Below are 25,917 nucleotides of genomic sequence, written 5' to 3' on the forward strand. Positions count from 1 at the left end.
GCTGCAACCAAAAAACTTCAATTTCAGAAGTCACTTTATTTACATTTTTAGTAGAAAGGAAGAAGAGAGCTTGAGTTTTTGTTGAAGCCATTACTAAATTAGAACACAGCTGTTTCCAGGCCACTTTTCCCCACATTACATTTGTCATTCTAGTTAATAAACATGTATTTCCATTAACATTTTGTGGTCTTTGTGTTGGCTTGAAATCTGAAGATGGATTGAAAGATGATTTTTTGCAAAATCATTTTGGCCAATGTTTCCGAAGATGTTCCTTTAACTGTGGGATTGTGGACAGCTGTTGTTTACAGCGATGGCATCTGAGGGGAAGTTTGAGAAGTTCAGAGGTATGGTCTTTCACCACCACTTTTCCCTTGCTTCTCACCATCTCTATCACATCTGGGGATAAAAATAAAAAAGACCATAGGTATTGAGACCATGTAGCATCATGAAACACATGACACTGCAAATCTCTGTGCATTGTTTTGGACACACAGAGTGTCATTGCTGCATTCTAATTTAAACCAGCCACAAAATTTGTTGACTTTTACTCAGTCAATATCTTTACCCCAATATCTTAAATTAAATAAAACCTTTCACTTACTGCAATAAAATGTATGACATGCACATTTGTTTGGAAGAAAAGCCCGAAGCCGGAACCTGCAAGCGGGATTATATGTTATGAAATTCTTTCTCTAATCATTACCTTGAGAATTTAAGAAGTAGTCTGTAGTAAAAGAATTCCAGTGCTTTTTGGTTTTCAGGGCTGGAGAATCAAAATCCTGGCTGATTACATGCAAATGTAGCTGACTGAAAAAAAATATAACATAGATATGGACAAGAAGGTAAATGCTCAAAGCTGTTTTGCAGTTCTATCAGTTGCAAACATGATTCAGCAGGGTGCCAGCCTTGTAGGTCAGTCCTGACCCTGTGACAGAAGAAACACAGTCTGTTCTGGAAGCACTGTCTCTTGCTAAGCATGTCACTTATAAAGTGAGGATCAGTAGTCTGCATATTCCATTGGTCCCTCACTGCATCTGTATTCCTGCTAGTTTCCAAAAAGGCGGAGACAGTAGCGTTAGAAAACCACAGGTTTATTAAAGGTTTAATAATAAACCAAAGTTTTATTATTTGTAGAGTAATTGAATGGGATTTGATCAGTGCTCAAAAGCTTCATTCAAGAACTGGAGAACAACTGACTGCAGTAACAACAAACACTTGGACACTCTAAGGTCTGGACTTAGACACAAGACTCAAATCCTTGCTCGGTATTAGGCAGGACTTGACAGGTCTAGGAGTCAGGCTCAAATCTCATGCTGGTGCCCTGGGAGCAGGATGCCCTAGCAATAGCAGCAGTGCTCCTGTCACTGGGGCTGGACCACAGGCTTCCCACAGCCCCAGGCACCAACCTCTGCTAGAGAAGCCCAACAGGCATTTCCCCCCCATGCCCAAGATGCCCATGCATCAGGATCTACACAGCAGTGTGGGGCAAAGGACTGCACACCAAGCTGTCTCTAGTGTTGAGGAGGACTGCCTGTTCTTTAGCAATGCCAAATCTCCTCGTGGATTTAGCCCCAAATCTGTGTAACTAGAAGAACAGCAGGTCCACCACATGACACCTCTAGGTCTTACCTCATACTGGGGATAGCATGGTAGCCCAGTCTGAACTCCAGGCTCTCTCTGGCAGGGCACTGTTCGATCATTTTTTGCCCAACGGCATGCATATGTTCCAGGAGTTCAAGGTGGTCCCTGGTGACTGACTTCAGGCTTGAAATAGGGTCCCATGGTAAGATAAGCCAGTGATAACGTGCTTTGGGATATTTATCCTTGATGACTACAGTCTTTTCATCTTTGTAAACCTTGCAAAAAATGAAATAACTAGATTACTTTCTGATTGAAAGTTAAATACATAATTCCTATAAGCACTGTACTGAGTGGAGAGATGCTATCCAGTGAAAACTTTTGCTGGAATCAAGCTGCTCCAGGGTAAGCACCCTCTTCCATAACATATACCAGGCAGCTACAGAGAGGTGTTCCAGCGTCCTTTTTCATATACTTTATTATAAAAGGCAAAAGCTTTCTAATCTTACTTTGCCATAAGTTAACCATAACTAAAGGGGTATGTGAACTCTTGAAAATCACCTGGACTGAGATACCAGCGAGGCCTAGGGAACTCTCCTTCCATCAGGCTACATTCAAGTTCTGCAGTCACAAACAAAACCACTGTGCTCAATACAGAATATGTTGGAATGCACTAGGTTGCAGATTTCTAGAGTGAAGCACAAATCTCAGATGCGCTACCAGCAGTGTGCTGCAGACCTCCACCAGCATTATGAAGATAAAAATACTCAGGTCTGGGCTATTTCAGTTTGTCCTACCCAGTGTGCTGCTTTGTAAGATCACTGACAAGAAGGAGAACAGATTCCTGTCTGTCATGTTCTTCTTCCTGTTTTCATTTTGTTTTGCCTTCTGCAACAATTCAGCGCAGCTAAGAAAGAGAAATGGTTGGGAAGCTTGTAGACAACAGTGGGGAGAGCCCAGCAACAAAAAGGCATCAGGTTGTGACACAGGAACTGTGTATTGTGTCTCTGGTCTCTTAGCAGTGCACCAGCTGATGAGAGATGGATGATATCTTTGTCACCTTTGCTAATTATTCTTGTATGTTTATATACAGATGAGTCTTACTCTACAGGAAAGAAGATTTAGAGTTCTATTGGTACACAAATCCTTCAGCAGCAAGATATTTTATACACACATACTAGTGTCTGCTCCTGCCACCAACAGGAACAGGAACACGTTCAACTCTTCTCAGAAAAAAGAAATATGGCCATATTTGATTAAAATATAAAATAAAATTGGCCATTTGATTAAAAAGAAAAGATATTGTTTGTGTATTCAGATTGAAACTATAACTAATAAAGCTAACACTCGCTCATAAATAGTTATTTGTGTCTAACATTAAAAGAACACTTTTAAAAACCTGCTTACATTTTGGGTCAAGAAAGCCCTGTTTTGTTAAGTATATAGAATTCTGCTTCAGGGATAAAAATTAAGCTTCATGTTTAAAAAGTATGGAAGAATTTCCATGGTTCTATCATCCCCTATAGATAGACTCATTTGAAAGTGCTGGCAATTCTAGGACAATGGGCATCCAGTTCTCCTGTAAATCCATGCAGTTCAACACTTCACACTTGAATTAGAAGAAAAATCAATCAAGAAATAGGAGCCTTCTGTTTAGTTATCAGCTAAGCAAGGAACTGGCTCACAGGTCAGGCACAAAGGGTTAGTGAATGGGGTGACATCAGACTGGTGGCCTGTCACTGGTGGGCTCCACAGGGCTCCATCCTCAGCCCTGTGCTCCTCAACAGCTTCAGAAATTACCTGGACACAAAACTGGAAAGAACAGAAAGCAAGTTTGCCAATGACACTAAACTGGGAGGATCTGTCAACTCCCTTGAAGGCAGGAAGGCCCTTCAGAGAGACCTGGACAAATCAGAGGGCTGGGCAGAAGTTTAACAAGGTGAAGTGCTCGATTCTGCACCTGGGACAGGGCAGCTCTGGACATAGAGAGAGACTGGGGAACAAGAGACTGGAGAGCAGCTCCATGGAAAATGACCTGGGGGTCCTGGTCAATGCAAGCTAAACATGAGCCAGCAGTGCCCTGGCAGCCAGGAGGGCCACCCGTGTCCTGGGGTGCATCAGGCACAGAATCACAGCCGGGCAAGGGAGGGGATTGTCATGCTCTGCTCTGCTCTGCTCTGGGGCAGCCTCACCTTGAGTGCTGGGGGCAGTTCTGGGTCACACAATAGAAGACATAAAGCTCTTAGAAAATGTCCAAAGCAGTGCTAAGAAGATGGTGAAGGGCCTTGAGGTGAAGCCATATGAGGAGCAGCTGAGGTCACATGGTCTGTTCAGCCTGGAGGAGACTGAGGGGAGAACTCACTGCAGTTACAGCTTCCTTTTGAGGGGACAAGAGGCAGCAGGCACTGATCTCTTCACTCTCATGACCAGTGACAGGACTTGAGGAAATGGCCTGAAGCTGAGTCAGGGGAGGTTTAGGTTGGATATCAGGAAAAGGTTCTTCACCCAGAGGGTGGCTGGGTACTGGAACAGGCTCCCCAGGGAAGCTGTCATGGCACCAGGTCCGTCAGAGTTCAAGAAGCACTTTCAGGTACATGATGTGATTTCGGGGATGTCCCGTGAAGGCTAAGAGCTGGATTCCATGATCCTGATGGGTCCCTTCTAACTCAACATACACTATGACTCTAAATTATCTTCAGCCTAATGGTGATCATCACCTGAAGGGATGACAGGATCCCACGAGGGGTCAGATCCTGTCAGCTGACATAAAGGTGTGAAAGTTAAGAATCTGCTGGAAACCAGGAAACTGCAGTAAGAAACAACACATCACTGACTGCTGGAGAATGGGAACCACTGCGGCTTGCTCAGCTTCAGATGATAACCGCATTTTAGTTGGTTTCCCTGATGAAGCAAAGCAACTTCGCCTGCTCTTCCATCAACATTTTTGAAACCTGTTGGCCAAATCTCACAGTACAGAGCGCAAAGATAATTAACACAATGAGAATCTGCAAAATCAGTACAGTAGAGACTCCCAAGTTAATGTTAATACAGAGAGAGATGCAAGTAAATTTCAGCCCTTATGCAGGACTCCACTGATTAACCAGACTGTTAAAGCAAATTGCAGAAGAAAGAACGTTCATTTAGCTTTACTAGACAGGATCTACTGTAAAGGACAAGTATACAACTCTCACCTGCATTTTTGGATCTTGCATGGAGCTCTTTAGACCCTGACTCCAGTGTCCTAAATGTTCCTATAGCACAGAATGGGAAAAACAAATTGTAAGACAATTAAGTGTCCAATTATATACTTCAAAGGATTCAATTAAGAATATTCATTTGTATACAGAAGTACAATAACAGCAGAATGACAGCTCAATTATTTCCCTTCTATAAAATGCCAACATACCTGCTCCAACTGCCCCCAAAAAGCTACTTTTGAAAACTTTTAACAAGATACTGTGAAGATGGAAAGTTCAATCTTCCAAACATTGGAAATTCAACAGCAGGGAGCTATAAATGTGTTTAAATTTAATAATTTATCTGCATGTGTCATGGCACAAGGCCCTCTGCTTTAGGGATCACAAGAACAAAAAAAAACCCAAAGATCTCCATTAGCTGTCCTATCCCATACTGCTCTGCACAGAAAAAAGTAGTTGCAGTGTGTGGCCTTATCCTTAGATGTATGGATTTTTTTATATTGTGCAGTGGTTTGTAGAGAAAACAATAAAGGCATGGGAAGATCAAGCCAACACAAGCTATTTCTTAACTTTGCTACTGAACGTCTAATAGAAGGTGTGTCTTGAGTGCACCTTTTTCAAAACAGATGTTTTAACTATTCAGAGCAGTAATGATATTCATCATATTCTTACAAAGGAAGATGTTCAAACATTATTATGGTTCTGTCAGGGAAACAGTGTGAGTTGCCATCTTCCTGCTCATTCCACCACAAATCTGGCCCTAATATAACTAGCCCAAGTCCACAGATAAAATAAGTAGTTAACTCACAGCAACCTGAGAATAAAATTCTGTCTTAAGGGGTTTCATTTCTGTGCCTTCTCCTCCAGCACCACACTAGTTCCAAATGCATTAAGGTCTTTTATTTTGTCGATGTCACAGGGCTAAAAACTCCCTTTCAAAGATTCTGGCTGCTAACATTCACTAATGTAAACATGGTTCTGCCATATGGAATGAAGAAAGCAGGAGGACAAAAAAAGCCTCATGCAATTACAAACAAATTTTAAAAAGAAAAGGCTCAGGTTGTTCTGTTCTCTGTGCGCTTGCTTTTAGATAACCACTCAAGAGCCAGGACAGTGTCCTTGGGTGACTGCAGCTAAATGGAGCTCACGTGGACTGTTCTTATAGCAGAAACTGCAGCTGAAGTCAGAGATTAAACCCTCATTTGCTCATCCTCACACACACCTAACCCTCAAGTCAGGTTAGAATGGGTCCCAAGTAACTTTCCCAGGGTCTGGGTGATGTCAGGAGCACATAACACCTCTCATGCTCTGTATACTTTGAGGATCTGTGCTCACCTGAGATGCCTGCCACCAGCAGAATCCACAAAAGCACAAGACCATGTCTCCTCATGAAGGAGACAACCTCAGGAGAAATAGCACAAGTATTAATACCAACACACTTGCCTTTTTGCTCGAAGTTCCTTCATGTGTAGATACACTGGTATTGCTTTGCTCTGGATTTGTACAACTGCCTTGTGTATCCACCACCTCCAACTTCATTGTTTTTCTGGGCACAAGCTCTGTATCATCATTCTCACAGAAGCCTTCATGTGGCATCTCATCTGCTTTTGGAACGGTTTTCCCAGACTCTTCAGCAAATTGCACCGTGTAGGGGTAAAGGTTATTTACAATATGCAGAACCTGGCCTGGCTTCATTTTCACCACTTCATCCTTGCCAATAGTCACAAGATCAACACTAGTTGGGTTGACCCCTATCTTTGTAAGACAGAAAAAGGAAAAAATAGTAGAAAATTATGTTGTAAGTGGAATCACCAACTTCTGTTCAGTTCTCCTGGAATACCATTATCCTGGAAAGCAAATGCATTTTGTATTCACCACCCACCCTGCCCACATCAACCCGCCTTAGCAGACCAGGCAGTGCAGCACTGTGGACATCTGTTTCTGTCCCAGCCTTGCAGTCACAGCTGTCAGGACACAACCTCAGGGCCTGGTGTCACAGGGAGCCTGTGTCTGCAGCAGTTACACAGTTACAGCATCATTTGCGCTGCACTTCCCTCACAAATTGGCAACCTATTACACAACTCGTAACAGCAGCAACTATTTCTGAGGAGTAACAGTAGTTTTAGCAAATTATTTTAGCACAATGGTGTTGTGATGTAGGCGACCTACAGTGATTGCTTGATAGATGGATTTTGCATCATCATGTGGGTGACCCTACAAAAATTAGGAGTCTTCAGCAAAATGCTCTTGGTTAATGTTTATGCAAAAAACGAGCTTCAGGAAATCAGCTCTCTTCTGTGAGTGATAAACTCGGTCAGAGAGACTTTTGTTAGCTTTGTCAATGCCATACCTGCGTGCTTCACAAGACAGTACTATACCTCTCACTTGGTATTCACTGCAATGAAGCACACACCTGATTCCAGCCAGGATCTCTAGTCCACAGCTCTGCAGTTTCACTCAGGTCAAGGATGCTTCCCATCAGTGAATAAAGTATCAAACAAGTGATCACTGGAACCTTGTGCCACACATCTCTCACCTGGGGAGCAACTCTTCAACAGGCAGAGAAAACATGCTAGCATCCACCACCAGAAAGTACTCCCAGTTTTGAGATTCCAGTAACACAATATTAAAATCATGACTAGGGTTGATTTCTGAGAAAAACTGTCCTAGACATCTCTGCCAGATTCATCAGATGCCTCTGAGGTGCCCGTGCTTAGTGGGCTGTGGAGGCATTTTGAGAGAAGATGCTGCCCCTCGGCAGTAGAACATGTTGTTGTACTGTCTGCGCAGGCTGATGCTGTGGGCACACACACACAAACACCAGCAGCAGAGACCTTTCCCTTCATATTACCTCAGAGACACTGGGTTTCCTAAGTGTGAGGGAGAAGGCCTGCCTCCATCCATCTGGTAACAGGAGCATTCCAGCAGTTCTGTCTCACATCCTATCTCTTCCAATAAGTAACCACATCTCTGGCTCTTATCAGCTCACCTACAAAAATCTTCTACAACTGAATAGTCCCATTAACACAAGAACTTCAACCTTAAACACAGGGCTGCCTCAGACTATGAAGTTTAAGCCTCGGGAGAAAGATAAACAAGTTTATTAGAGGAAGTCCAAAGTCTCTCAAATGCAGCACCCAACAGAACTGATTGAGGACTCACTGATAGTGCAAGTCTGGCTGTCTTAGACTGGAAGGTATCTGGAAGGAACAGTGCAGCCTTTCACTGAGGTGCACAAAGAAGAAAGTTCACTTCTGAGGGCCACTTGCTGTAACCTCCCTGGGTGATAAGAAAGTACCAGGTCCCTCAGACCCAGTGATCACTATCATCACTTGGAGCATCTGTGGAGTTAAGTACAACTGTCCCAGTAAGTAAAAGACATACTGCAGATCCATACATAAAAACATACCTGTTTAACTGTGACATACCCCTTGTTACAGTCTGCTTTTAACTGAACTGGAAAAGAAAGAACAAAGTGTCACAAAACCATGCAAATAAAAAGAACTCTGCTGAACCACCCCGTGCAGAAAACACTCCTCTTTTTGAAGAGCTGTTTCTTTCTGGAGCTGATCTTTGTGAATGCATGCCAAGACTATTTCTGCATCGTCTCTTCTTTCCAGGACCACTGGTAAAACAGAGCCAACCCATACACTGAGCCAAGGGTAGAATTACTTCAGAACAAAGCTGGATTCTGCTGATGTCTTATACATATTCTTGATATTCTTACCAGCCCCCTGGGACAAAAAGGCATAGAGCACAAGGACTGTGTCCAGAGGCACAGAAGATAAAGCAAGGAAGATGTGCATTATTGTATAGGTGATAGGTATTTTCACATATTCTCCAAGATCACATTATGTTATGTATAAAATAACAAGTCATGCTAAAAATCAGTTGGTGGAATACTAGGGAGAAGTGCTGTTCACGAAGCAGGGATGCAGGCAGTGAAGCATAACTGTGGGCTTGGGAACTCACAATAAGATTCAAAGCTTTAGTTTATGGAGGTGGACATTCTGTTGTTGGGTGTCTCTGATTTTTTAGGCCCCAGAGATCTCCAAGAGTGCTTATTAAAAAGGAATTGATGACTTCAAGAACCAGGCAACACTGCAGACCACACAGAGGAGTGAGGCAAGCTCAGCTGCTGCTGCACATGGAAAGCAGGATTTGAGCGAAATCCCCTTACCTTGCTGCCTTGAACACTTCTTATCCGTTATCCCAGTCTCTGGGCCACGCCCAATTACCACAGCTTCCAAGTGCGGCAGTTTCACCCTCTGAGTGCATTTCTCTTTGCCCACGAGCCAGCACACACGCATCACTGAGCTATAGAGAAAAATAAACAGCGTGTTACCAACACGCCACCTCTTGAGGGGCCACCTTCCCGTGGAATAGAGTCCATGAATTCTAGTGCCAGCCCATTCATTAGCTGAGCCAATTCTGCTAACTTGGTTGAAATTTCTGAAATTCAACGCAAAGCATGTCACCAGCATTTGCATAATCTAAGGGCAGGTTGCTGTTGAAAGGGCAAACCTGTTTCCCTTCCTACACTACCATACATTCTCACATCCATGAACCACATATAGGAAAAATCAACTGGATTGACAGTTCCATCTGACAGAAGAGCCTAGACACAAAAAACCTAGGCTTTGTTTCCCACTGAATCAGAGTTCACGCGAGAGACTAACTTCACCACCAAAACAAGAGAGAGCAGCAGAAGACAAGAAATGACGACAGAGTGGGGAAGCTTCATCCAGCAACAGTCAGCACACGGACCATGCTATGAAACCTTCAAGTTTACATCAATTTGACGCTGGACGGCAAACATCCTGCCCGGCGCTCGGCCCTGTTCCTCCCAGCTCTGCGGGGGAGAGCTCATGCCCGCGGAAAGCCAGGCTCCGCTCCCAGTGTAACACTGGCACTGTCCCACACCCATCCCTGCGGCACACCCATCCCCGTGGGCCCCGTTCCCATGGCAACGCCGGGACGGACCCCTCCCCCTTACCGCGGGGGCGACGTTCGCGCCGCCGCCGCCCCGCAGCCAATCAGCTGCTGTAGCGCGTTTCCCACGTGACCAGGTAGAGACTCCCGCCGCGGCGCGTGGCCCCGGCGCAGCCGCACTGGGCCCGCGCACCCGTGGGTGGGCACTGGGTCCTGGCAAAGGCGCTGTAGAGTGGAGCGGGCCGGGCAGCCGGCCGGCCTGAGCGGCGCGGAGCCAGGCCCGCGTAGGGTGAGGGGGGAAAGGCGTGAAGCTGTGCCAGAAAGGCGGCGGCCGGGCCGGCGTCCCGTACCCCGTGCAGCTCGGCTCCTCCGAGGGCGGGAGCGTCCTGGCGCGCAGGCGCAAGGCGAGGCAGACGCTGGGCAGGGACGCCACCGCCTGCGCGGGGCGGGGCGGGGTACGCGCTCAGTGCGGGCGGCGGAGGCGGGCCCTGATTGGCCAAGTGCCTTCCCCTCCCCATCAGCCATTGGTGGGCCACTCGCCCGGGCCCGGCGTTCGGCGGGGTAGGACTTCCGGGGTGGGGCCGGCTGTTAAGCGGCGGGGCTGCAGGACCGGCCCGAACTTTCCAGAAGAGTCGGGATCAGAGCAGAGCGGAGTGGGTTGTGCGTTTCCGGGGGCCTGCTGCCGCCACTGCCACCGCTATGGTGAAGGAGACCACCTACTACGATGTGCTGGGCGTGAAGCCCAACGCGTCCGCCGAGGAGCTGAAGAAGGCCTACCGCAAGCTCGCGCTCAAGTACCACCCGGACAAGAACCCCAATGAGGGCGAGAAGGTCGGCGGGACGGGCCGGGGCGGTGGGGTCGGGCGGGAGGGGGCAGGGGGGGAGTCCCGCCGGCGGTGCTGCAGGTGCCTGAGTGCCCGTGACTGTCCTTTCTGCAGTTCAAGCAGATCTCGCAAGCTTACGAGGTGCTGTCGGACCCGAAGAAGAGGGAGCTGTATGACAAAGGAGGCGAGCAAGCTATCAAGGAGGGCGGCTCTGGCGGCGGCTTCGGGTCACCTATGGACATATTCGATATGTTCTTCGGCGGCGGGGGGAGGATGCAGAGGGAGAGGCGAGGTAACGTATCGGCGGGTGTATCCGGTTCTCTGTGGAGAATGTCTTAGGTGTAGGAGTTTAAACAGAGTTTAACTGAAGTTACAGGCTTAATCTGAAAATTGGAAAAAACTGTTGTCCCTTAACGCCTGAAACCCCAAGGGAGGGCGATCGGTTGTTGTGGTAGTTTGGTCTCCTGTGCATTGTCCTCTGTTAATCGCTAACCAGGTGTGTTCTGAGTACCTTTAGCTGAGTGTAAGCCCAGCTGCTGGTAGATAAAATAGGAAATGGAAGGATTAAAGTATCTTTAAATGGTTTATTAATTAAGCTACTGTAAGTGTAGCATCTAAAAGCAGCTGTCGAAACAAAACATCAAGATCCAGCTCAGTCTGTGAAACTTTCCTGTGTTCTGCACTGTGCAGTGGTAAGCTTCACAGTTGAAGCTGCAGTAAGATGCTACCCAGAAGTTAAGCTCCAGTTTAATCATGCTGGGAAAAACTTTAAACTTGTTTAGAGCAGTGCTGTCCCCATCACCTCTTAGTGCAGATCTGGTGAGAAAGGGAAGAAAAATTTTGTATCAAAGTGTTAAGAGTGTCAAAGTGCTTGTAACAACCCAGATCTCTGCATCCTTTAGAAAACTTAAGTCTACAGCAGCTGACGTGATGAGGAGCTCCTGAGGGTAAAAATGTAGTCGGTCATTTCTGGTTCCAGAAGATCCCGTGGTGGGAGGAAGAAAGTGCCGAATTGGAGATTTCAGAGAGAGTCTCTCACTTGTTTGTAGGAGATCTGTGTGGTGACTTTATTGAAACCAGACTCCTGCATTATAAAACTTAAACATTTGAGGTCTTGTATGTTCTGTTGCTGTTACTGTTTGTACTTTCACAGAAGGTCTCCTCTGACTTTATGAGACTCAAAGTCGTAACAACTGTTACCTAATGTGACAGCAGCTGAGAAGGGGCTTTTGACTAATACGAGCAAAACAAGACAAAGCTCTGTTGAAACAAGATGCTAAAGCCCAGAGACTTGTCTGATCATGGCTTGGCAGGGAGATGTGAAGACCAAGCTTCTAAGCTTGAGTAAATATTTTTTCTTTTACAGGTAAAAACGTGGTCCACCAGTTGTCAGTAAGTTTGGAAGATATGTACAATGGTGCAATGAGGAAACTTGCACTGCAGAAAAATGTTATCTGTGACAAGTGTGAAGGTAATGTTGAAACTAATACTAAAGAGAAGATGTTTCTAAAGCTTTTGGGGTTTTTTTTTCTGGTAGCATGTAACCGCCTATCTCCAATTTTTGTTCTCAGGTCGTGGTGGTAAGAAAGGTGCAGTAGAATGCTGCCCTAATTGCAGGGGAACAGGCATGCAGATCAGAATTCACCAGATTGGGCCAGGAATGGTGCAGCAGATCCAGTCTGTGTGTATGGAGTGCCAGGGGCATGGGGAGCGTATCAGCCCCAAGGACCGGTGTAAGAGCTGCAATGGCAGAAAAATTGTTCGAGAGAAGAAGATCCTGGAAGTTCATATTGACAAAGGTGAGATGTCTTACCGAGGTGAAGTATTAAACTTGAATATGCTGACTGACTTTGCAGCACTAAAACAGAAGATTTAGCAAATATGTGGTGTTAATTTCGTAAGTAACCATGCTGAATACATAGGAAAATTGCTCACTGTTGCCTTACAAGAAGTAGAGTTGTTTTCTAGAGAAGGTTGACTGTGTTCACTTCTTAAACCTGGCACATAACTAAGAGTGAATTCTGAAACCTGTGTTATTGTAAGCAGTGAATTATTTTTCAGGTCCCTCTAAGCCGAGTTTGTGATCAGGTAGCCTAATCACTTTTCACTGCCTGTAGCGAAACCCTGCAGACTCCGATCACTTCCGCTGTGTTTCAGTGTGAAGGGGAACCAGGTCTGCTATAGTGATAGGGTGCAGAGACAGTGCTAAGCCTCTCGTGCATAGAACTCTGTTGGCTGCACACCCCTGACAGTGCTGCCCAGGGCAGGTACTACTTCCTTGCCTGGCAGAATGCAACTCAGTACACAAACCCTCAACGTGATGGGAGAACATAATGGTATTGAGTGACAATTGCATCTGTGTTGAGGGGGCTGCCCAAAAGCTCATGGGAAAAGTCTCTGGAGTAGTGCAGCTTGTAAGACAGAGTAAGCTGACAAGTACATGACTTTTACAGACTCACTTGTGATTGTGACCTGCAGCTGTTACATATGTAAGCAGAGCTTATGCGGTGCCTGAATTTGTAGGAGAAATCCTACAGTAGTAGTAATTACGAGGACTAGAAGGGATATATTACTGATGTTTTGAACAGGGAAGTCTTATGAGAAGGACATTTTTCTAGAAGGAAGGGAAAAGAGACTCATAGCATAAGAAAGCTAGTATTTTTGTTCAGTAGATTTCTTGTGTGGGTGAAACAAGTTTCTTACAGGAGGTTTTCGGTCCATGGGGAATGCTTCTTCGACTTGGCAGGCTGAGATGATGCTTCATAAGGAGATGTGCCATGTAATTATGAATCTGAAGAAGCTGACTGGTCAATTGCTCTTGAAATAGAGTTTGTACGCAGTGTTTCTGATTTCTTTTTTGTATTTGTGTGTATAATGAAAACTGTTTTGATGATATTTTCCTTTAGGACTTTATGGTGGTGGCTCTTTTGGCAGTACAGTTAAACTTGATGGTCTTGAGACTGAATTCAGGTTAGCACCGCTAAGATCTGTTGAACAAGTGAGTGGATTAAAAGAAAAAAATAAAAACAAATGTTTCAAGGGAAGATCCTGATGTTCTTGCTTAAAGATCCAGAGAGATATCTTTATAGCAGATCATGCCTATGAAAGTGCTTGTTGTTGGTGCTTTTGTCTTAAAAATAAGAAAAATGTTTATTTGTTTTGTGCAATAGGAATGAAGGATGGTCAGAAAATAACATTCCATGGTGAAGGAGACCAAGAGCCAGGTCTGGAGCCAGGGGATATTATTATTGTCTTGGATCAGAAAGACCACTCTGTATTTACAAGGTAAAAGATGCTTGAATTCTCTTATGTTATCTCCTGTGATGTTTTTCCACATGCTTCCTTGGTTACCGCTCATCTTGTAGGTACTGGAGTGTCAGGAGATAGGATCACATGACTGTCACTCAGCCATGAGTTTGTCTGGGTGGTCAGAGGAGCTGAGGTGAGTTCTGGTGCAACTAGTCTGGCCACTTGTGTTCTAATGGCATGAGGTAGTCTCCTGTGAGCTTTGGCAGCAGAAGGGGATAGAAGGCAAACAAGAGTAGTTACATTTAAGAGTTTACAAATCTTTAATTTTAAGAACTCATTGGAATAGTGAGATTTTTAGTAGTTTTGAATATTTGTGACTGTTCCTTGCTTTCAATGACTTAGCTCAGAAAATTGCCATTTAATGTAGTCCACTGTTGTCCACATGGCCTCAAGACACAGAAGACTTGGAGTGTGTGCACTTGTGTGTGTTCATGGATCTTACTTAGGACAAACTTACTCAGTGTAGTGTGCACCCTTGTGATCAAACGTGGTTTCCCACACTTAATTTCCTGCCCAAGTGCTACGGGCAGGATAATTGGTCCTGTCTGGTTTTTATTGTGAAAGCAAAAGTGACTCAAGCAGCGCTGACCACATCTCAACTATTTCGTGTTCCCAGGCAGTACTGCTCAGTGTTGCTGTTTGTGGAATTAGTCTGTCCAGTTAAAAGCACTGTTGATGATCTTGCAGAAGTGTGTTGAATTTGTTTTCTCACTGCTGCTGCTCAGAGCAGTTACAAAGGAAGTGGCGGGTTTAGAGAAAGCACTTGCCACTGACCTTGTGCTTGTAAAAAGGAATGGTGAGCCAAAGGTTCTTGGGAAACCTGCAGCTGGTCTGCCTATCATGTATGGTGCTGAGCTCTTGAAGCTGGTGCCAGAATTCTGTGCCAAGGAACTTTGAGCTCACAGGTCAGGAATCACTTCTGTTTGCTTTGGATGAGCTTACTCAGCTGATTTTTCTTAACTTTCAGTGAAACCAGACACTGATTCAGATATGCCAAACTGCTCTCATGGTTTCCTGGGACCTGAAGTCACAATTCTGCTAGATAATTTTTGTCTGTCCTTCTGCCCAATACCTTCAGTTCTAGTGTCCTTCTATAACCCTTGATATTACTGGTCTTGTGGGGTTATGCTGAGGTCATGCTCTCACATAAGTGGGATGTTCCTCCTCTCCTGTCAGAGTCTAAAATTAGCTTTTCGTTCAAGCCTCCTGTCAGAGATGTTTTAAAAATAGGGCAAGTGCTCTATATTCTTTGAATAAGATGAAGGATTTTGTAGCCTTTGAACATGTAGACAGTTACTAGTATTGCCATACTGAAGTCAGAACACAGTTAAAAGTAATTAACGCTATCTGTTCCAAATACTTCTTTGTACTTGTATCATTACCCAGAGTGGCCATCACTGTTCAGACTTAGCCTAGTAATAAATCTTTAGTGTAACAGATCACCATAGTGCAAGCTAGTGCAATTAAGATGGTATTTATCTATGCAAAGACACTAATTAATTGTCCCAGTTTTAGTGTTTATGAGGCTGAGAGTTTGTTTTTTTTTTTTAAATTGGGAAGGAGCAGTGAAGTGAAAGCGGATGCAAGTGGGCCTTACTGTATTTATTTCTTCTCAGTAAACACTTTTAACACTTTAGATAGCTTTACACGATCATAATGACTCTCAGATTGGGTGTCATTCTAGTAATTGATGAGCTACATGGATATTTGGTATTCTTTGTTTAAATGCCTGGTTTTCTGTTATAATTACAGCTTATTGTAATTTCTAGATTTTAAATCTTTACGTTGCATATGATCCTTGTGCTGTTTCTCTCTCACTGTGACTGTTGTTGATTGGTTCTGCCTTAGACGAGATGAAGATCTACTTCTGTCTATGGATATTCAACTGGTTGAAGCACTATGTGGCTTTCAAAAGCCCATCACAACTCTGGATAACAGAACTATTATTATTACCTCCAATCCTGGTAAGATTTGCTTTCTGTTGGAAATTCAAGCATACAGTGAATGTAAGCTGGAAATCTAAAGGAACAGAGGCACCCCATCTTGATGTAAAAGGGATGTGTGCTGGTATCAAATTCTTTGCCCTAGTCTTTGCAGTACAAATCTTAAAATAAAAAAGGATTTTTGCATAGCAGTCAGCAGTAACTTTCTCTTTGCGTGACATAGTAACAGACCTTACCTCATGGACATACTTGCATCCTGAGGATATCTCATGAGAATTGAAGTCCGTGGGTCTCTGAAAACCACTTTTTCAGCCTTGGAAGCGATGGAGCACTTAATAAATTTGTAAGTATGCTTCCTTTGGGAAGCATAACAAGGTTTACAGGAATGTAATGTAGACATCAGTCTGCTTTCCTACTCATATATTACCAGGCAGTAAATTCCTGTTAGACTACTACATGTTGGTGTTGCTGCCTAACCACAATGTAGAAAGCTACATAAATATTGAAGGGAATTATAACTAAAGCTACTTCTGTTGCTTGCATGGCTCCCTTCCTTTTTTGGTAATTTTTTGTTTGTTTTTATTAGGCAAGGTTGTCGAGCATGGGGCTATTAAGTGTGTGTTGAATGAAGGTATGCCAATTTATCGCAGACCATATGAAAAAGGACGTCTGATCATAGAATTCAGGGTAAGTGAATCAACTCACTTCCACAGCATTTCAGGACTGAACATCCATCCAAAATTCAACCAATATGCCCTGCCTCAGTAAAGAGGAGATACCAATAATCAGATATCCTGTTTTGGTATTTGTTCTTTACAATGGTGGGCACATGGAACCCATTGAATTACAGTTCAGAACAGAGAAAACTTAGGAACACTGTGTGCTCAAAGCACATTAGGTACCAGAGGAGTTTCTTCAGCAACCTTGTGAATTTCCATTTGCTTGACATATTCTTCAGTTTCTGTTGTCCTGTAGGAAGGATGCATGAGTAACTCCAACTTCTGCACTGAAGCAGAAGAGTAGGTTGGAAAATGCTGATTTTCTTCTCTGGGGAGAAGCTAATACTGGGAGCTATAGCAGTGGGCCCCGTGTGCTACAGCTTAGAATATATTTAACCATATCTCTAATGTTTACATTTTGTTTGTTTTTATATATATATATATATATAATTATTTTTGTTATATATATGTAGTTGTATATGCTATTATAAGTATGTAGTAGTATGTGCTATTGTATTATATTTCTACTTTGCTTTTGTGGTTGATTCTAGAGGGCAACCTGCGACAGAAAAAAGGTGTTGATTGAGTTGCCAGAGTTAAAAGCTAACTTCATGCAGGCATTAAAAAACAGCTTAGTGATGCTGATAAATTTTTTAAGCTCTGAATTTAAGTAACAACAAATCTGACTTTGGCAGATATTTGACCTAATGAAAAAACAGTTCAGATAGACTTGAGTAACCTTAGCTCTTGATTTCAGGTGATCTTCCCAGAGAGTGGCTTCCTCTCCTCAGATAAGCTGTCCTTACTCGAAAAACTGCTACCTACAAGGCAGGAGATAGAAGAAACTGAGGAAATGGAACAGGTGGAATTAGTGGACTTCGATCCATCTCAAAAGCGAAAACACCACTATAACGGAGAAGTGTATGAAGATGATGAGCATCAGCCTAGAGGTGGTGTTCAGTGCCAGACATCATAAATGGGCCAGTGAATAACTTGTGATGCTTGTTTTGTATGCAGTAGTGGATGAGTGAAGGACTACAAGCAGTTTACCCTCACCTGCTATTTGTTGTTCTATCCAGCCATAGTCATTTCTAAAAGCGTAAAGAAATAAACTAAGTAATTAAACTGACTTTGCGATTTGTATAAAGCTCCAGGATGCAAGCTGAAATGAAGTTGACTGCACTTCACCCCTGCCTCTTGGTCCAGAAAACTCCCTTACCTGCTTGTCTTTTATTCCAAACCTTGTAATTCCTCTATGTGTGCAATTGCCCAGGCTTAAACTAAGATTCTGTGGTGTGCTCTTTAGGAATTCTAGATCTTATACTCTGTGAATAAAGTATGCACAAGTACTTATAATCCATGGTAAGGTGTAGTAAAGTTTTGTACCAATTAGGATAATAATGTTTGGGCTTGTACTGGTGTTCATTAAACAGGGCCTGGCTGTAATGCACCCACATAGTAGATGAGGCTGACACAGATGTGGTCAGTCTTCACAGGCCCATTAATGTAATGAGATCCCCAAGTGCTCCACGCTATTCCACATAAGGTCAGGTAGTCCTTTCCTGTGCCAGCACTGGTTCTGACCCCAGAGCTGCATGTGGAGCTTGCTTTGTTTCATCGGTCACTCCCGTTTGGCTGCTGTCCTGTGCCGCACTGCCTGTGGAGCCAGTGGTTGCTTGGAGCTGCCTTGGCTGCTGTGCATTAGTAAAATTCTCTAGGCTTTGTCAGCACGCAAGGGGCTTGGAACATCAGACTGCTGCTAGGTGAAGCTTGATTTCCACCCTGATTACTGAAATCAGATACCCTTGGTGTGTTGTGGAGAGCAGTACCAGTCCTTTTAGTATGTATGTGTGATGCTGCAGAGGAAAGAAGGCTAGTGAGTACAACCAACCACTGCGTCTAGGATGTTCTGAAATGAATGTATTGTGTGCATTATTTCAAGCTGACTCCTAAATTTCTGTATGAATGTTCTAATTATTGTAGATGAAGTGTTTCCGATATAATTACAAAAATTGTTCATTGCCTCTTTTCTTAGACCAGATGTTGGTTCAAAAACACCACCCCCTTCTTTTTAGACATCTATTCACAGAAAAATCTTTAAAACTTTCTTTCAGAAAATATGCTGAGAGGACAGGTCCAGATTTAACCTCTAGTGTGGTAGTTTAATCTTACTCAACCATCTGGCTCGGGACAGAGCTTACGCTTTTCATACTGCTCTGCAGCAAAAATGTCACGAGGAGAAGTCATCTAAGTAGCTGCTGCGTGGCAGTGCATGTGTTGTAACCTGAATATCTGGAAGCTCTTAGAAAAAAACATCTCTAGCTAATCTAAGCATTACAAGTTTCATTGTATAAAGACAGCTGGTATGCCATGGATTTTGTACCTCTTATGTTCCCCCTTTCAGGTACCTACACAACTGTGATCTTTCACCTGCATGTTTCACCTACTTTTCTGTTTTCTTTCTCAACAGAAATAAAATTCTGTAGGCCAAGTGTTTTTCCAAATTCTACTTGAGTGAGCTCATCAGTTAGCTGAAAAATATGACCTGCAGGTGCCTGTGCTCTATCAATAGGATGGTTTGAGTCAAGGGGAGAAACAGAAAGTAATCTTCCTCTGGCTAGAGCTCAATCCTGCACAGCTGGCTTGAGACTTAAGCAGCAAATAAGCTACTTTTTTTCGGTTGAGGCACCCTTGGTTTTTTGTTGTTTTTTTTTTTTTTCCTTAACCACTAGATCAAAACAGCAAGGACAAACAACACTCCATTCACAGCCTTGAGCTTGACAGTGGGACATGATTTTGCTTCAGATGACAGTGTATTATATTTTTTTAAAAAAACATTCCATAAACTTATTTCTCAGGAACAGTTTTTCCTTTCACCACACCCACCCACAGCTGTATTGGCACAGTTGAGGTTAGCGTTCTGGAGGCCATGTCAATTCTGCTGCGTACTTGATGGCTGCACAGCAGATGGGCGGGTTCCCGGAGGAGCGTGGCTGACCAGGAGCTGCCTCTAGAAGCTTTAGCAGAGCAGTCCAAGGAAGGATGCTCTGCTCATGGAGGAAGGGCAGCAGGAACACCACCAGATTAGTATTCTGTTTTGAAATGAACTGATAACAGATACAAAATCTGTGCCCCAAACAAATACTGGCAGCAGAAGACTAAGCTTTTGGCAAAAAGCACTGGATGGCAAGCGCTGGTAGGACTTTGTTTTCCCGTGATACTCCAGGTATCATACTGTTAGAGCAAGCAGCTAGACGAGTTCTGTGCCACTGGAAAATGAAGTAACAATTTTTTCTGACTTGTTGCTTTATGTGGGATACAGTTTCTACACTGGGGAAATAAGCAGAATAGACAGCTGTTAAAAATGAGGATATAGTAGCACAAAATAGCTGTTTCTGTAACTATGAGTATAGTAACCTGACCTATTATAGTCTGAGTTTACAATTACAGCGTTTCAACACCAACTAATTCATATGATCAAGCTTATATTTTAGTCTATTACAATTATTCTTTTCACTATGCACCAGGCATTTAGGACTTCATATCTTTTCCCATAAAAACTAGGAGTTCCAGTATTGCACAGGTTGGCTGTGAAAGAGCCTACTCTCATTTCTGCGTTGCTTTCAGAGCCCTTAGGCTACAGGTCCTCTCCTTCCCATAGTTTTGAATACCTGCTAGGCAGCAAGAGTGGAAACGGCTGGTTCAGCCCAGGGGTGTAAATCATCCCAAATCTGGTCTGAATTTGCAGTGTGATGCAAGGTCAAACAAGCAAGCAACTTGCCCTATGATTTTTCATTAGCAGCTTCACCTGGGAAGACATGTTTGTGACTGATTCCTGCTCAGAGCATTAGGAAAACACACTAAGAAAAGTGAGGTTTGATTTAAGCCAGTCTTTTCAAATCAGCACATAAACAAATGCCAGGCTTAACTGTTTCCTTAGGGAGTAAAATGAGAACTGCCCAAAGAATGGGACTTCAACTATTCTGTAAACTGCTGTCAGGAAAACATAATAATAATAATTAATAATAATAATAAAAGTAGACCCACATCTCAGATAAGTGCTAAGTGCTTTAGGTCTCTGCCGTAGTGGTGGGTATTCCTCAGCCAAAGCCAGTGTGTCTACTGAGACAGCCCCGGAGAAGCCTGGTGCTTCCATGCAGGCAGGACTGGTGAGGCAGGTGTCAGACAGGTGGTATGTTTCCATGGATGCCCAGATACTTCTGAAGGAAAGGCTGGTACCTGCACAAAGTGTGCACAGGTGGATGACCAGCTGCAGCAGGTGGCTGAATGACAAGAGTCACTTGGCTGTGCAGTATACAGAGGGGCTGAAGCAGAGATAGTTAAGCGGGTTCAGAACCACGCACCTGCAATGGACACCACTGAGCATGAGGTGCCTTGCACTCTGGGGACCCACAAAAGCAGGGCTCCAATTCAATATCCACCCTTCAACATGCAGACCAAAAATACAGATCTGATGCTTTAAAGGGTTTAGATGTCCATGAGCAAGGCCAACAAAGAGAACCTCACCAGCAGTGCATCGTGATTACTGCAAAAAGAAACATCAAGTGGTTGTAGTCGGCACTGACTTGTCCATTTGCCAGCCTAATAGACAGTCAGGAGGGGCATCCTGCCCTCCAGGAACTGGGATCCATGGTGTTGCCAAGAGGGTACCCTGACCTGTCATAGACCACTACCCACATCACTTTTTCATATGGGTACAAGTGACACCAAAGCCAAAAAATAGGTGGGATCAAAGAAGACTATAAAGCCCTGGCAAGGCAGGTGAAAAATATCACAAGTCATCCCCATGCCCAAGTCATCTCCTTATCTGTCCTCCCTGTTAGAGAAATCAGGACAGCCAGAGGCAGACACATTGTTCAAATCAATGTCTGGGTTTGTGGCCAAAACCATCAAGAAGGTTTTGTCTTCTATAACAGTGGGTTGTGTTTTTATGATTTTTAGGCTGTTATGGGGGAAGGGGATCTCCCTGGCTAAAACAGACAACAGAATCATTGGCAGCACTCTGGCCAGTCTGGTGAGATGGGCTTTAAACTGAAGGACTTGGGAGGCAGGGTGCAAATGGCAAAGATTGTGCCATTGCTTCCTCCTGGGGAGCAGGTCATAGCAACCACTGCAGAGTCAGATGTACCTTGGCTGCCCCTGGAGTTAAGGATCAAAGCACAAAACGTATTGTGGGTGCTTATGGCTATGGTGAATCCTCTCACATCCCTTCTAGGAAACCCCATTCTTTGATTATCCATGAAGTGTCAGTATACAAAAAAATGCAGCATGAGGAATGAACAAGAACTATATATATATATATATATATATGGATTCACAGGGCCATGATGTCCCTGCAGTGCTGAGACATAGTGGGATAGCTCACATGACTGGAATATTGTCATGGATGGCTATGTCCTTTTTAGAAACAACAGAGAAATGTCAGAGAAGCAAGGTGGTGAAGTTTCTGTTTACATGAGAGAGGAACTGGAATGTTTCAAGCTCTACCCAGGGACAAATTAACAAGCTGAGAGTTTGTGGGTGAGAGCTGTCCAGTGTGCCCTGTCAGCCAGGAGGATCAGTCCTGTCCTGGGGTGCATCAGGCATAGCATCACAGCTGGGCAAGGAAGAGACTTGTCCTGCTCTGCTCTGTGCTCTGCTCTGCTCTGCACTGGGGTGGCCCCACCTCGTCTTGTGGGCAGTTTTGGGTGCCACAATGTAAGAAATGCATTAGGCCAATACAGACCATCCAAATGAAGGCAACTAAGATGATGAAGGGCCTTGAGGGGAAGCCATATGAGGAGTGGCTGAGGTCACCTCAACATGAGAAAGAACTTTTGAGGGTGGCAGAGCACTGGAACTGGACATGGACTCCCCTGTCACAGGCATCTTTTATGAAAAATTCTTTCCTTAGGATTTTTCCTCCTGAGAAGCTGAGAGGCTTCAGGAACAAAATGTAAACAATGATTATCTGCTGCTGTGGAATATAACAGGTGGATCTGTGATTGGTCTCATGCGGTTGTTTCTAATTAATGGCCAGTCACAGTGAGCTGGCTCGGATTCTGTCCGAGACACAAGCCTTTGTTATTCTTTCTTATTCTATTCTTAGCTAGCCTTCTGATGAAATCCTTTCTTCTATTCTTTTAGTATAGTTTTCATGTAATATATATAATAAAATAATAAATGAAGCCTTCTGAAACATGGGATCAGATCCTCGTCTCTTCCCTCATCCTTGGACCCCTGTGAACACGGTCACACTCCCCCTCTCTGGAGATACTCAAAAGCCACCTGCTCTAAGTGACCCTGCCTTGGGAGGGGATTCTATTAGATCTCCAGCAGTTCCTTTCAACTCTAACAATTCTGTGATAATCAGCCAGGAGACTCATAGAGTGCATCAATGAGAATTTCCTGACCCAATTGATAGCAGAAGCAACTAGGAGAGGTGCTCTGCTGGATCTTGTATTCAAAACCAAAGAGCTTGTTGAGACTGTTGGGACCATCAAGGTCAAAAGCAGCCTTGGCTGCAGTAACCACAAGATGGTGAAGTTCAGGATACTGAGTGGAAAAACTAGGATGAAAAGCCAGTTCTCAACTCTGGACTTCAGAAAAGCAGACTAGTCTCTTCAAAGATCTGCTTAGAAGCTCTCCAAAGGATAAGGCTCTGGAATGAAGAGCCAAGAAAGTTAGTTAATATGCAAGTCACACCTCCCCCAGACTTGAGAGCAGTCCATCCCAGTGAACAGCAAGCCAGACAAAAGTGACCAGGAGGTCTCTGGGGGTGCACAAGGAACTCCTGGTGTCCTGGATCGCCAAGAAAATTGTATTCTATTTGCCATTTGTAGGGCAGTTGTCTTTTGTCAAGTGGGCAATTCTCTTTATCTCTCTGTGTGATCACAATCACTCCTCCCTCAACAGGGGACATCTGCTGATAACAGGCTATTGAATGTCACTGCATGGCTTATAAGAACTATAGCATCCCCTTGTGAGATGCTCTGCCAGAGGGAGGAGCCAAGCATTCCTACCCAGATGTAATCTTGAGATTCTGGAACACCAGCATGGCTTCTCCACTGATTCCCCAGAGGAACAGTGTGGGAATGTCTCGCTGGTGTGGAGAGGATGAGAAGGCCCTCCACAGCTTCTCCTACTTGAGGGAATCCTGGGCAGGTGGTCCAACTCCCAGGAGAGCTGTCTCCTCGATTCTCCTCACGCGTATACAATCCCAGGTAGCTTAGAAAGGTCCAACCAGATGAGGAAGGAGGACTCTGCACACTCTGCTGAGGGTCCAACTGGGTTTATTGAAGGAGCAGTGAAGGATCGCAGGCAGGGTTGGTAAGAGAGAAGCAGGGAAACAACCAAGCTGAAGGAGAGCAGGCGGCAAAGAGCAAGCAGCTGCACGGGAACAGGGTTTATAACACTGTAGCAGGTAGGAGGGGCTAGGGTACAAAGAACCAATGGGATAGGGGACCAGGGGAGGAGCAGGATTGGAGTGATTGGGGATGTACAAATGAAATGAGGGGAAGAGGGTGGCACCAACATACAGTCCAATGGGGAAGGGGGAACCACAGAACTTTCTAGACCTTTGGCAGGAAGCCATAGTTGACAGACACCTACAGGGGAGTGCCCTCCCAAGGCATCTCCACCCCACTGTACCTAGGGTCTCCTCCCACAGAACAGCTGCCTCTGCCACTGAATCTTCAGAGGAAGACTACACCTCTACAGGACCCTCTGCTCCAGCAGAACCACACCTGACACTCCAGGAGGACTGCAGCCACAATTCCAACTGGACTGCCACCAACACCCTGACCAACAGGGTGTCAGGTCAGAGTCATTCCGACTCTCTCAGTGTTGATTTGATTTACTGCATTGTTTGTTTTATCTTTTTATTTTCTCCCCTAATAAAGAGCTGTTATTTCCTGGTTCCATATTTTTTGCCTGAGAGCCCCTTAATTTAAAATTTATAGCATTTGGAGGGAGGGGGTTTACCTTTTCCATTTCAGGGGAGGCTTCTGCCTTCCTTAGCAGATACATGTCTTTCGAAACCAAGACACCTGGCTAAACTAGAACACAAAAAGGAATTATCTGGAGGGTGTAACCAAGGCTGGATATATTGGAAGGAACACAGATGTGATGTGCCACACAGATGTGGCATCCAGAGATGAAGTTATGGAAGCTAAAGTTTAACTGGATAACAAGGGCCCTATAAGCACAAAAATAGGAAAGAGCAGGGAAAATGTGGGGCCATTAAGAATTAGATGGGGCACGTGATCACACATGCCATGGAAAATGTTAAGGTGCTGAGTACCTTCTTTGCCTCAGTCTTATTTAGTGACAACATAAGCTCTCAGAATTCCAGAGATCAAGGGGAAAGTCTGGAGCAAGAAGGATGTTCCCTTGGTGTAAGGATGAGGACAGAGAAAACTGAATACACACAGAACCATGGGCCCTGATAGGACACACCCATACGTGCTCTGGGAAATGACAGATATCATTGCAAGGCCCCTCTTGACAATCTTTGATTGATCATGGTGACTGGGAAAAGTGCCCAAAAACTTGTGGAAATCTCTCTTTGAGAAGGAAAAGATAGGGAGATCCAAAGAAATAGTCTGTCAATCTCACCTCAATGCCGGGGAAGGTAATGGTGCATGCAGCTAAACAGAAGCCATTTGCAGGTGCATCAAGAGTAGGAAAACCATCTGAAGGGAGATTTTGTCAGGAGGGATTCACCCAAGGGAAGTCATGCTTAACCAACCTGATACACTTGACAATGGAGTGACCACCTGGTGTGTGACAGGACAGAAGTGGGTATTGTGTCCCTGGACTTCTGTAAGGAACTGTTTTCCATACAATCCATGCAGAGGTGTTGAGGTATGGGAGTGAAAAGCAAAGTGGATCGAAAACTGGCTGAACACCAGGCCCAGAGTGTGGTGATGAGTACAACTAAGTCCACAGGGAGGGCAGTGTCCCAGGACCAGTACTGCCTCAGCAAGTTTGCAGATGGCACTGAAGAGGGAGAAGTAGCTGATAAAACTGAGCTGCCATCCAGAGGGATGAGGTGACAATATCATGAAATTCAAGGGGAAGTGCAAAGTGCTGCACCTGGGGAGGAGCACCCCAATGCAACAGCACATGCTGGGGGGCACTTAGCTGGAAAACAGCTAAGGAGGAAGCTGAGGGTCCTGGTGGACCTGGATTTGAACCATCTTTTTGGAAAGAAAGCAAATGGTGTCCTGGTTGACAGCAGTAGATGGAGGCAGTCCTTCCTAGCTGATCAGCAAAAGTGAGGACACTGGAATGTTCCATCTGGTTTTGGTCTTCCCATAAAAAAGGGACAGAGTTGTGCTAGAGAGAGACCAGTCAAGGGTCAAAGATCCTGAAAGAAGGGAGCATCTCTTCTATAGGAAAGTACGACTAAAAA

The 25,917-nt window shown here is 44.5% G+C and overlaps 2 protein-coding genes across 4 annotated transcripts; one reads left to right on the forward strand and one right to left on the reverse strand.

The window, feature by feature from the left end:
- Nucleotides 1-16: 16 nt before the first annotated feature.
- On the reverse strand, nt 17-10,157 carry APTX (aprataxin). Of its 3 annotated transcripts, none has more exons than XM_059873421.1 (8): nt 10,058-10,157; nt 8,956-9,092; nt 8,185-8,231; nt 6,219-6,530; nt 4,770-4,829; nt 1,630-1,856; nt 704-807; nt 17-396 (listed from the first exon to the last, which is right to left on the reverse strand). In XM_059873421.1, exons 2-8 carry the CDS (start codon nt 9,083-9,085, stop codon nt 242-244), a joined length of 1,035 nt encoding a protein of 344 aa, XP_059729404.1. In that variant the 5' UTR covers nt 9,086-9,092; nt 10,058-10,157; the 3' UTR covers nt 17-241. The 3 variants fall into 3 exon arrangements, with proteins under 3 accessions (XP_059729404.1, XP_059729405.1, XP_059729403.1); XM_059873422.1 differs by having other exon boundaries at nt 9,772-10,110; XM_059873420.1 differs by lacking the exon at nt 10,058-10,157 and adding an exon at nt 9,543-9,681.
- A 111-nt stretch (nt 10,158-10,268) lies between these two features.
- Nucleotides 10,269-17,858, forward strand: DNAJA1 (DnaJ heat shock protein family (Hsp40) member A1). Its single transcript, XM_059873419.1, has 8 exons — nt 10,269-10,538; nt 10,646-10,823; nt 11,898-12,002; nt 12,103-12,330; nt 13,702-13,816; nt 15,689-15,804; nt 16,370-16,470; nt 17,260-17,858. The coding sequence occupies exons 1-8, from the start codon at nt 10,407-10,409 to the stop codon at nt 17,476-17,478; spliced, it is 1,194 nt and encodes a 397-aa protein (XP_059729402.1). The 5' UTR covers nt 10,269-10,406; the 3' UTR covers nt 17,479-17,858.
- The last annotated feature ends 8,059 nt before the right edge of the window (nt 17,859-25,917 follow it).

This window comes from Haemorhous mexicanus, chromosome Z (assembly GCF_027477595.1).
Source record: "Haemorhous mexicanus isolate bHaeMex1 chromosome Z, bHaeMex1.pri, whole genome shotgun sequence".
NCBI classification, from domain to species: domain Eukaryota; kingdom Metazoa; phylum Chordata; class Aves; order Passeriformes; family Fringillidae; genus Haemorhous; species Haemorhous mexicanus.